Raw genomic sequence first — 13,361 nt, forward strand, 5'->3', positions numbered from 1 at the left:
CATCTTCAGCAAACACCAACTATGGCTCAAACCGGAAAAGTGCGAGTTTTCCAAGTCCGAAGTCGAATACCTAGGACTTTTAATTTCTCGAAACAAGATAAGGATGGACCCCACGAAGGTCAAAGCTGTATCCGAATGGCCTGCACCAAAGAACGTATCAGAACTTCAGAGATTTATCGGATTTGCTAATTTCTACAGAAGATTCATAGGCCAATTCTCAAAGACAACACGACCACTACACAATCTCACACGCGATAAGACACCTTTCATCTGGGACTCTCAATGCAAAAAGGCCTTCCAGAACCTGAAGACCCTGTTCACCTCAGCGCCAATTCTGAAGATTGCAGATCCATACAAACCTTTTGTATTGGAGTGCGACTGCTCTGACTTCGCACTAGGAGCCGTACTGTCTCAACGTTGCGAGGAGGATGGTGAAATTCATCCAGTGGCCTACTTATCACGATCACTAGTACAAGCTGAGCGCAACTACGAGATCTTCGACAAAGAGTTATTGGCGATAGTAGCTTCATTCAAAGAATGGCGTCACTACTTGGAGGGTAATCCACACCGTCTAGAGGTTATTGTTTATACAGACCATCGAAATCTTGAAACATTCATGACCACCAAGCAATTAATTAGGCGTCAAGCACGATGGGCAGAGACCCTAGGATCTTTCGACTTTCAAATCAAATTCCGCCCTGGTAAACAAGCCACCAAGCCAGACGCCTTATCAAGAAGACCTGATCTAGCACCAAACGAAAACGAAAAACTATCCTTTGGACAACTGCTTAGAACAGATAACATCACGCATGACACATTCACCACCGATCTGGCTACCCTAGAGTCATTCTTCGAAGACGAATTAATCCAACTTGAAGACGCTGACCATTGGTTTGAAGTCGACGTCTTGGGAATCTCAGACAACAATTCATCAGAACCTATCATGAATGACAGAGAGATCATAGAGCTCATAAAAGAATCAACTACCAGAAGCCCAAGACTCAACGAAATCATAGAAGCAGTTAAGAACCCGATATCATCAAAACTACGCGAAGCATTTTCAAGATACAAGGTTGAAGATGGAATGGTGTATAATGGAGACAAGATTGAAGTTCCCGATGACGACAACATCAAGTTCCAAATATTACGTAGCCGACACGATAACCTTCTGGCCGGACATCCAGGCAGATCAAAGACGCTAGGATTGGTACGTAGGTGCTTCCACTGGCCTTCTCTGAAAGCTTACGTCAACCGCTACGTTGACGGATGCGACTCCTGTCTGAGAACCAAAACAACAACAAAGAAACCGTTTGGGACGCTGGAACCCTTACCAATACCAGCCGGCCCTTGGACAGATATAAGTTACGATCTGATCACGGGATTACCCACGTCAAACGGTAACGACAGCATTTTAACAGTAGTTGACAGACTGACAAAAATGAGTCACTTTATACCATGTAGGGAGACCATGTCAGCAGAAGACCTAGCAGACCTAATGATCAAGTTCGTATGGAAGCTACACGGCACCCCGAAGACAATCACTTCAGACCGAGGTAGTATCTTTATCTCACAACTGACGCAAGAACTAGATTCTTGACTAGGTATTAGACTCCAACCGTCGACAGCCTACCATCCACGCACAGACGGACAAACCGAAATCGTGAATAAAGTCATTGAGCAATATCTACGACATTTTGTCACTTACCGACAGGACAACTGGGACGGACTACTACCAATCGCCAAATTTTCATACAACAACAAGGACCACACATCAACAGGAATCTCACCCTTCAAAGCAAACTACGGATTCGAGCCTAGCTTCAACGGTGTACCATCGACAGAACAGTGCCTACCTGCGGTGGAAGAGAGATTGAATATCATCACCAAAGTTCAAGAAGAGCTGACTGAGTGTTTACTGATTGCACAGGAGGACATGAAGAAACAGTCCGATAAAGGAGTAAGACCCACACCCAAATGGCAAGTTGGAGACCAAGTCTGGCTCAGTAGCAAGAATATCTCAACCACACGACCGAGCCCCAAACTGGATCACAAATGGCTGGGTCCATTTAATATTTCAAACAGAGTGTCACGATCAGCTTACAAATTGAATTTACCACTCTCTATGAAGGGAGTACACCCAGTATTTCACGTATCACTACTCAGAAAACACAAACAGGACAGCATCGACGAACGAAAACAGCAAGAACCTCCCTCAATCAGAATTCAAGAGAATGAAGAATGGGAAGTTTCAGAAATACTAGACAGCCGCAAGAGATACAATAGGGTTGAATATTTAGTAGCGTGGAAAGGTTTCACGGCGGAACATAATTCATGGGAACCAAGCAGCAATTTAGAGAACAGCAAGCAATTGGTTGATGAGTTTAACAAGAAATTTCCAAACGCGGCCAGTAGACATAGGAGGACACGGAGAAAGAAGTGAGAGGGTAAGCTTTTTCCCACTGGGTTTTTTAACGCTACCCGGGGAGGAACGCAGAACTTTCAAGAGGGAGTTTGGGCGTAAAAGGGGGGATACTGTTATGATCTCATCTATGTAACAGTTGGTGAAAGGCTCAACACAACATGTCACAGATTAGAGACCACTTTGTATTTCTCTACGTTGTACACACCTCTCTTTTCTCTTCATCCGACAATCTGCATACTAATACGAGAACCTGGTGACAGAACCTGATAACCCTCGTCCCACGAACCCCAACACCAGTCCTAACAACTTAGTTGGAAAAATCTGCGTAGTTTACATTGATGACATAGTCATTTTCTCACAAAGCGTGGAAGAACATGAGGATCATCTGCGTCAAGTCTTGGAAAGGTTGAGATCTGCAAAACTCTACTGTTCCGTCAAGAAAAGTAAGTTGTTTCGTCGAGAAATTAAATTCTTGGGTCACGCAATCAGTGAGGCAGGGGCATGCCCAGACGAAAAGAAAGTAGAGAAGATATCCAAGTGGGCCTCTCCTTCCAATTCGAAACAACTCCTCAAATTCCTTGGGACAGTGCAGTGGATGAAGAAGTTCATCGACGGGCTATCTCATTACGTTGGTACTCTGACACCGCTGACAAGCACCTCATTGAAAGGTAAACCCTTTAGGTGGGGGGAAGCAGAAGAGAAGGCTTTCAACAACATCAAAAGACTCATCACGACCCTCCCGGTACTTTGCAATCTGGATTACGAGTCTGGTGAACCTTTATGGCTATTTACGGACGCTAGTGGAAGTGGACTTGGGGCGGCGCTATTTCAAGGAGAAAAATGGGACACCGCCTCACCCATAGCTTATGAGAGTCGCACTATGAATCCCGCTGAAAAGAACTACCCGGTACACGAGCAGGAACTTTTAGCGGTGATCAATGCTCTTAACAAGTGGAAACTGTTACTATTGGGCATGCGCGTCAACGTAATGTCCGACCACCACTCTCTGACTACCTTATTAACTCACCGTAATCTTAGCCGGCGGCAAGCAAGGTGGCTGGAGACTCTATCTCAATTTGACCTTGACTTTAGGTACTTGAGAGGCCAGGACAACTCAGTGGCTGACGCACTTTCCAGACGAGACGACATCAGTTCTTGTGAGTTGAAAACAACTTTGGGGAAGGTCGAAGTTCAGAAGATTCAGGATGGGTATACCAAGGATCAATTCTGCAGTAAACTCCGCAGAGTCCTACCTTTACGAGAAGATTGTATCTTGAAGGAGGGGCTGATGTACCTAGATGGAAGGTTAGTAATACCAGACCACGGCAATCTCCGTCGCGATTTCATCACGCAGGCACATAACGCACTAGGACACCTGGGCATTCTCAAAACCTTATCTCGGTTACGAACGACTTTCTTTTGGCCAAGCTTGGCAAAAGATGTAGAAGCTCAGTTAAAGTGCTGCGACTCTTGCCAGCGGAACAAAGCCCGGACGACAACTACATCTGGGAAACTGCAAAGCACCGACGTTCCGAGAAACCCCATGGAGTCAATTGCTATCGACTTCATAGGACTGTTTCCTAAGATATCTGGTTATGATATGATCCTGTCTTGTACTTGTAGACTGACGGGGTTCGTCCGCTTAATACCTGCCTCACAGAACGACACAGCGGAACGCTCTGCTGCACGACTATATGCAGCGTGGTCTTCAATTTTCGGCCTTCCCGCGTCGATTATCGGTGACCGCGATAAGGCCTGGACGTCTAAGTTCTGGAAACGTTTACATGAATTGCTAGGCGTCAAGATCAGCTTGTCAACCTCTTACCATCCACAAGCAGATGGACGGAGTGAACGGACCAATAAAACCGTCAGCCAGATACTTCGACACTACGCCGCTGAGAAACACGGCAAGTGGTTTCAATCATTACCGGCGGCTGAGTTTGCTATTAACTCCGCCGTAAATGTATCCACCGGAGTTTCCCCGTTCCATTTCGTCTATGGTAGAATTCCACGGCTCTTCCCGATTCAGAATCCTTTGGAAGAAGACAATCAAGATATCAAACATTGGATTGAAAGACGGCAATCTGAGTGGGCAACGTGGAGGGATCGGGTTTGGAGTAGTCGAGTAGACCAGGCTGCCCAGTACAACCTCCGTCGTCGAGAAGGAAGAGTTTTCAAGGTGGGAGAGCAGGTTCTGATTGACAGTACTGACAGGCAACAGGTGGTTGGAGGACGGTTCAAGCAAACAAGCAAACTTCGAGCACGCTATGATGGCCCATATGAGGTATTGGAGGTACTGAACGCTGGACGAGATTACAGACTCCGATTGAAACCACACGACCTCACCCATCCCGTCTTTCACATTTCAAAATTAAAGGTGTACCATTCTGATCAGGCTCGAGGAACCAACGTTGCGGCCATAAATGTGGCCTCGTCACGACCAAAAACAACCCCTGGAGAGACTCGAGAGGAGCCCAAGGGGCACGCTAGGAATTGTGACGAGGGGGTGTGTATCAATGATGATACGTTAGCACCCCCGCAATGTGAGTGCGATATTTCTCTTAGACCCTTTCCTGTCGAAATTATTGGCAAGCACTCCTCTCTCCTGAATAACAGCTTAACAACCGACAACCACCACTCACGACTCGACCGAAGTAACTGGAGGTCACTCATTGCAGCCACCGAGAGGGCTTTGTCAACGCCGAAAGAAACCCCTTCAGGTCCTGGAATTGGAGCCCCTGGGGCACGTTAGGCAACTTGACAAGGGGGTGTGCTTCTAAACGACGCATTTGCACCCCCGCAATGTGAGTGCGATATAAATTTTATTTTTCCATTAGCGTGTGAAACAGCTGGCAAGCGTTATTGTCTCCTACTTAACAGATTAATTTTGACGACGCGGGGATACTTGCAAGACTAAGCGTACAAGAATGAAGATCATTAGGATACCTAAGAAATTCAATTTTAAATTACTTCAAGGCTCAAGTTCAAGACTCACAATTACACGATTTTTTTCTTCATCAAACTAATATTTTAATCTTTCAACAAATTCTTTTCTTTTTCTCTATTTCAATTTTTGCGGTCATGACAATTTTCTTTTTATGATTTCTATTTTGAATTTTTTTTCTTTTCTTTCTTTTCTCAGGACGAGTCATAGTCAACATTTCAGGGGCGAGTTATGCCAATTTTTCTTTCTTTTTTTCTTTTCTCAATTTTCTTTAGGGGGGGTATATCATACGGTTACAATTATTTTTAGGAAGGGAGGGTGTAAGGGTACACAGGTAGACAAGTGGCTATGGGGTTAGACTATGGGATTAGACATATTAGAGTACACTATCTTCCTTCACGCCCGGCTTCGGATGGTTCCTTACTCCTTCGAGAGCATCATTTCGGACCATCTGGAGCTAGGTGAGCTTATTTCTCTTCTTACTCCTTTGGAGCATTTCTCTTGTTATCTTGTTAGTTGTTGTGTTGCTGACTCCTTCGAGAGCATCATTTCGGACCATCTGGAGCTAGATCGTAATAGAAACAGAAGTTCCAAGTCCATCGCTCTCGTGAGAAGTCGTGCCGGACTAGTTTCCGGACCCCCAGTGAAGGTTCTCACGAGAACCTTACAGTATTTCTGTCAATACTTGAAAGACGCCCATAACGGAGCCAGATCGGCGTTTCGAGCCCTAAGCCATCTCAACGAATACAAGCCTGTCACAAAAGGTGAGCTCCATTACATTGCATGCCCAAGCAGATCAATGACTTCAATAATTTCATTACACACAGGGATTCTTCGTTTATACTAGTTTCTGCAAATGGCAAGGTCTGATTTCAGCTGCGGACCATGTGGTCTCATGTTCCCTGATAAGACCAAAACCGACGAGCACCATCGCCTGAAACATCAAGCACATGTTAAAGTGAGAACTATGCATGGGGAGGAAATTCAAGTACCTCGCGGCAATGACGGAGCTTTCCATTGCCCGGTGCCAGGATGTGTCCACTTGGTGTCTAATCCACGCAACCTAGGTACCCATGTCAAGCGGTGCACCGGGCCGGCCGCTCCAGAAACCCGCCGCCCTATTCACAATTTTGATGGTCAACTTGTGCGTGTGGTGCCGCACGGTGCAGATATTAAAGGTGAGCCAAGTTGTTTCACTGGACATGTAGAATACTAACTCATGATATGTTTTGATCACACCAGTCAATGAAACATTGCAAAAATACGACCTTGTTTGGAATGAGCGGTGCCGAATTCTGATTTGTGCCACTTGCCACATTGGTTTGCCCTTCCAAGAAATGCACTCGCATCACATGAAGGATGACCACTCACGGGTAGTTGAAAAGGCATTCATGATGGCGGAGTTGCAGGAATACGAACCCCTGATTGCGGCCGGCCCTTTTCCACCAGGACATGTAGAAGGTCAAAAGGACAAGCCTATTGAGGGGCTGCTGCTGTATGACGGCTTTACATGCAAGCTTTGTCACAAGTCTTGGAAAACCATGAAAAGTGTCATTAATCACTTTATGATTCACCATAAATGTGACTTTGAATTTTATTCACCTGCAGGTCATACCTCAAAGCTGATGATCACTTTGTTCTTCTATTTCTACAATGACTGACCAGATGTCTCGAAAGCCCGACAAAGGCGTGTCCACATCCAGGCTGACAAATGTCAAGGATTATATGGACATGTCCATCGCCGTTGGTTTCCAGTGCTCCCGTACATTAGGCAACACACCGAATTCGACCTGCCCCGCGATAATCAAACACCTACCCCTGAACTTGGCAGATCAGAGGCTGTCACGCTGCTGTTGGAGAAGCTGGAATCATGTGCGGCAGAGGAAGCTGAGCAAAGCCCTGACTCGTTATTCGACGAGGATATGGCCAACTGGGTCTATGTGACTGGGATTTATACCTATACCCAAGGATTATTGGCTAGTGGGAAAAGCTGTGAGGAGCTGGTGGTAGCAGGTGCTGGCAACGAGAATGTGGAGTCCATGGTGGCTTACATAGCAACATGGATTAATAATACTATGAAGCGGTTGCATAAGACTGGCCAGCTACTGAAACGTATGTGTATGGCAGAAACATCGTACGTATCCCCCTACAGTGCCCACAATTGACCACAGAGTCCACTGACCAGGCAACATGTGTTCTTTGTCAGTGAACTTGAGGACAACAAAGCACTCATGCCGCTGCAAGAAAAGGCATCAGTTTTCAAGTATGCGCGCATATTGGCCACCTTCATGTGGTTCTTGATTGAGCAGGCAGAGGATCCCCTGGATGCTGACATGGAGATCCACGATGTCACCAAGGCCCAGATTTTGGCACTGCGAGATGTTGTGCTACACCTGACTGCCCCGGATACCGACCCCTCTCAACTGGATTTCATGCCAGCCACCGAGGATCATGTGTCTAGCCATGTGTCTGGAATCCTATGCTCTGTCTTTCAAACGTATTGTGGGGGATGGGCCCAACAATATCAACTACCTCCAATGGCATTCATAGCCTTATCAGTTTTTAAAGAAGATGGGACTTATGACAGCCCCAACCTCATCACGCATCTGATTGCTGCCATGCAGTATGGCACACGCTTGGCCTTTGCTGAACAGTACCTAGATGAACCCCGACCACGCTTCAACCCGGCTGCTGATCCAACGGTGCCCTTAGAGGACAATACTCAAAAGTTTGAATTTCTTCGAAAGGGTGGACCTGGCCCATTTAAATACGTTAGGCAACTTATGCATCTAGTTAGTACTGTAATCTTGTCTGAGGCGCTTCCGGACACCACCTTTTGGACGGACCACGAACATGAAACTGTTGAGGTTGATAATAAAGTAGTTACTGTCACCGGCATCCGAGATTGCATACATTCACAACAGAAGCGTGCGCAAGAAGACTTGAGTCAACTTTTGAAAGGATGCAAGATGCCACTCTTTGACACATCATTGTACAAAGATGTGGCAAATTTCAGACAGCCAGGCACCAATTTCTTGAATCACTCGGGATTGGAACATAGCAAGTATGGACTTCATTTGTTGAAAGAATGGACGAGGAAGAAAGATGTTCATGGATTGTTAGCTGAGCGATGGGAATCCAAGCTAGATGAGGGAGTGACTGTTTATGACAAGAGTATTTGGAAGGCATCAGCGGTGTGGGACTGGTTGGAGATGTATGACAATCTGCAGGAGCGGCTGTACTTTCTATATCATGTTGCATCCGGACAGCCTATGCATGGAAGAGAGGAGGCGTCATCTTTGTTGGTCAACACTCGACTGGATCAACGTAATCTTTATCTGCGTGGTGATTCATTTGTATTCCTGACGTGGTATCATAAAAGTCGAAATATCACTGGCAAGAACAAACCAAGGATGACATTCCTCCCTAAGAGTCATACCTTTATATGGTTCTACTTTTTAGCGTTCCTCCGTCCTACAGCCATGTGAGCACAGTGTCATGCAATTGTCTAACATCTCCATGTGACTAACCAATATTTGATTTGTGTAGATTTTTCCTCAAAGCACTTGGACAGCCAGAGCGTGCTAGGGACATGGCCACCAAAGTCTGGGTCAGTGCCTTGAAAGGGCCTTTGGACTCCTCTGCATTTTTGGCCATCCTGAAACGTCATTTCAGCAAGGGAGGGGTTGCTGGTTTGGGAATCCAATCTTGGAGACATGTCTCAGTTGCCATTGTTGATGCGCACATCAAGCTGCACTGCAACACACTGCTTGCGGATGAAGATGACATGATTGATTGTCAAAGAGGACACAGCACCTTCACTGCGAATTCTGCCTACGGTGGCACTGGAGGTTATCATGTGGACCGGAAATCTGAAGGCCAGTACTTACAAGCAAGTGCAGCAATGCATCGATTCTGGGAGGTGAGTAAGTGTCATTGTCTTGGAGTAGACCAAGAAACTGATTCTTGTGTGGTCAGATTGATGGAATCCGTCAGACTGGTTTTGCGCCCCCTGCCACGGACAAGCCCATTCCCTCCGGTGAACTGATCAACACTGCCCTTCAAAGGTATACCGGTGAAAAGCAGCCACGAACACGAGGACCGTTTCAGTCCAACTGGTTGGCCATGGTATTTGACCGTCATTACGACATGTTAGTAGTTGCTAAAACTGGTGGTGGGAAGTCATTGGCATACATGCTACCTCCGTTAGTCGAGTACAAAGGGGTGACAGTGATTGTACAGCCGTTAAAAGCGCTGGTAAATGAGACCGCTGATGAATTACGTCGAATGCGTGTGTCTCATGTGAAGTACAAGAGTGGCGACAAGATAGCTAATTGGACTCGAGCTGTTGTGTGTACAACCGACAAAGCGGCCACAGAAGAATTCTTTGAGGCTATTAGGGGTTTGCAAATCAACCGTGTCATCATAGATGAAGCCCACTGCTACGAGGACGATGTAAATTATCAAGGTTATGCCCCTGCTGTTGGAAGACTCCGCATTCTCAATTGTCCCTTTGTGTTCATGACGGCGACTATGCAAGTGGGGCATGAGGATACATTATTCAATGTATTTAGTGTGCGTCAAGTACAAGTAGAACGGGAGCCAACTGGCCGGCAGGAACTGCGCTGGGAAATTATGCCTGGGGACATGGATTGGAAGTCCATGATTAAACATATGGGGACGGTGGCTACTTGGCGCGAATTGGAAGAACGTGACCGCAACATTATCTTTATTGAAAACATTGCTGAATGTGAATCAACAAAAGAAGACCTTCAAAAGCTGCATCCCGACCTGATTACGACTCTCTACCATTCTAGGCTCAGCCCCGAGACAGCAAAAGCTAATGTTATGATGTGGAAGACTACACCAAAGTGCCTGATGATTGCCACCAGCGGATTTGGAGCGGGGATCAACTACAAGCATGTCCGCAACGTGATGATTCTTGGTTTACCTGAGGACGGCACAGATGTCAACAAGTGTTTTCAAGAGGCTGGGCGCGCAGGCAGGGATACCGCACCGGCAAATGTGTGGCTTTATCCAATAGGCAAGCCGGAAAAAAATTCATTTGCAGAGCGCTTGATTGAAGGACAGAACTGTTTGATTGGTACCTTTGCGGAGCTGCTTGATGGGATGCATAGGACATGTGCCGATGTGGGACGCCCAGCCAAATGCAACCACTGTGTTGCAAATGAGAATGCAAACCACAAGCGCCAGGTAGAGGTAGAAACAGAGGAGGTTATGCCAGGCACCCGGCCAATGTATGAGTCCAATGTGAAGAGAGCCAAGATGGCGGATTTGATTTTGAAACAGATTGGTCATACAATTCTGAAGTTGCGTAAAGAGATGGCAGGCAAGTGTGGACACTGTTTTGCCAAAGATTCATCACGAGTGACACATGAAAAATGTGACGGGATAGGAAAATCTTGTGTTAGGTGCTTGGGAGGTGAGTCCACTTCTAAATCCGCACGTCTGCTGATTTGCTGATGGCTTCATATGCACATGCAGGTCACTGGGTTCGAGATTGTCCTGTGTCGAAGATGTCTGACACACTTGGTCATTATGGCAGCAAGGCCAGATTCCTGTGCCACTTTTGTGGCTTACCTACAAAGTGGTTGGAGGAGGAGAGGTTCCACGACACGTCCACTGATGGGAAGCGCAAAAGCTGTGACAGTGGGTTACAGAACTTTTGTGAACCCTATTGCTGGTATTTTTTCCGCCACCGCAAATCCACCCTTGGTAGATTGATCAAAAAGCTTGAGCTCCCTAGTGGGCATGTACCGGTTGAGAAGGCCACTGAGTGTGAATTCCAAGAGTGGCTGGGAATGCCCGGCTGGCTGGGATGTTTGTGGGCAAACATGTGTAGTCTTTTTGCTGTACTTCGTGATGTCCATATCCGTAATCAAGTGTTGTGATTTATCATTTGTGATCAGGTTGGGCAATACAATAGAGGTGCTTTTTTGATGATTGTGGTTGACAAGCTGGAAATGTTTCATGGACATGCTTGGGAATCTACCCTCATAGCCGGTCCAACCCCAATGTTTTGACAACCATCACTGCCACCACATATTTACCTCGCTTGAAACGGCTTTCAATTCCGGTTTCGGACATGTAACACACAGGACATGCGTTTCAACTCAAAACATTGCACAAGAAAGGTCCCCACCAACGTTCGGTGAATGACACTTGGCATACGCAAGTTCAACATCGAAACGTCGCTTGATCTCACTTCCAAGCGACGTATCATGCATGATAACATCACAACGTCGCTTTCAAGCAACGTTTCATGTGTGGATCGTTGTAGATGTCATTATGACATCAAAACGTCGCTCGAACGCGTTTTCAAGCAACGTTTCATGTGTGAAACGTCGCAGACGTTATCTTAACATCGAAACATCGCTCGAACACGCTTTCAAGCGACGTTTCATGTGTGAAACGTCGCAGACGTTATTTTAACATCAAATCGTCGCTCAATCACGCTCTCAAGCAACCTTTCATGTATGAGACGTTGCGAACCCATTTTTGATATCGAATCGCCGACATAACGCGATTAACCCTGCGAGCTTGCAGCTCGCAAGGTTAATCATACCTCAGTCATACCCGTTTTGCAGCGAGTTTTGACGCGCACGTCTAACACTGCCAATATGTAACACCACAAACATCAACTCTGGTCCGGCCATTCAACGACTCAGGCAGGCGAAAACCTCGCTGGACGCTACACGTTGTGCCATGTGCTAGTTGACCAATCAGGAGCTCTGTTATTCCATATATCTGCATACTTTCGTAACCAAATCACTATGGGTCTATGACTGTTCAAGAGACAAGGTGCCCAATCAATATTACACATTTTTTCGTCATCCCAAGTTTAATACTTGAAAATACCGCTTAGCTATAACCTGAAGCTGTGTGAGATCAGGTACCATCAAGATTATGCATCAACTACCAATCTGCATTGGCTGGTGCACAATGCAAGTACGTAGCGATGGAGCTGTGTTGATATGTAACAAAGGAGGTGTGCAGCTATGTGGCACAGCACATAGGCAGTTGTTGTGTAGCTATGTGCTATCTAGGCAAGTAGCTATGTCACTATGTGGGACATATCACATAGGCAGTTGTGTGGCTGTGTGGCTATGTAGTTGCGTAGCCATGCATTCATGTAGCTGTGAATTTGTCTACCTATGTATGTATGTTGCAGGGTGAGTGCTGCTTGGCTACATGACTGTGTGTGTAGCTGGTTGTCTGTGTAGCGAGTTAGCTGTGTAGCTAACTAGCTCTGAGGTGGTCTAGCTGCGTAGCTACACAGCTAACGAGGTAGGTAGCTAGGTAGCTGTGTAGCTTGGTAGCTAAGTAGCTACTAGCGGTGTAGGTAGCTAGTTTAATGGCTGAGGTGCAAGTCCTCAGTACCCATGTTGGTAACCTGCCTGCAGTTGTTCATGCATCCAATGGTTCTTGCAATAGGAGTTCACAACCGTGAACCTTGGTCACTGTGGCCCATGTTGCCATTGGTACATGTTGTGGTTGTGTAATCGTCTGGGTGTCTTTTAGCAATGCCTCATTGGTACAAGACACCCAGAACATTGAAAATGTTTTGGCATTCATCATCTTGCCATGCAACCAAATATGTAAACCAATATATCTTCTCCCTTTGGACATGTAATCCTTTGGCTAAGCCTAACCCTAGGACATGTCAGTGTAGGACATGTAACCGCTTGTACTTGGGTTAGGGTTAGGTGTGTAACCCGTTAGGTGTGTAACCCGTGTGGTGTGTAACCCATTAGACGTGTAAGCCGTTAGGTGTGTAAGCGGTTAGCCGTGTAACCCGTTAGGTGTGTAACCCTAGCTACCGCATCCCTGATGCGAGGCCTCACATCCGGGACGCACAGGACGCAAATGGCTGGGGTGTGTCCTGGTCAAGCTGATGCGAGATAAGAGCCCTAAATTCCCGGACGCAGCGTCCAGAAGTCCGCCGAGATGTGTATTTCGGCGGGCTTTTGATGA

General features: G+C 46.4%; 1 protein-coding gene across 1 annotated transcript; it reads left to right on the forward strand.

Moving 5' to 3' along the window:
• Nucleotides 1-6,703: 6,703 nt before the first annotated feature.
• MELLADRAFT_93356 (uncharacterized protein) lies at nt 6,704-11,278 on the forward strand (the record flags this gene model as incomplete). Its single annotated transcript, XM_007416318.1, has 7 exons — nt 6,704-6,974; nt 7,044-7,500; nt 7,573-8,850; nt 8,916-8,976; nt 9,046-9,288; nt 9,345-10,809; nt 10,872-11,278. The coding sequence occupies 7 exons, from the start codon at nt 6,704-6,706 to the stop codon at nt 11,276-11,278; spliced, it is 4,182 nt and encodes a 1,393-aa protein (XP_007416380.1).
• Nucleotides 11,279-13,361: the final 2,083 nt, after the last annotated feature.

This window comes from Melampsora larici-populina (assembly GCF_000204055.1).
Source record: "Melampsora larici-populina 98AG31 unplaced genomic scaffold MELLAscaffold_59, whole genome shotgun sequence".
NCBI lineage: Eukaryota > Fungi > Basidiomycota > Pucciniomycetes > Pucciniales > Melampsoraceae > Melampsora > Melampsora laricis-populina.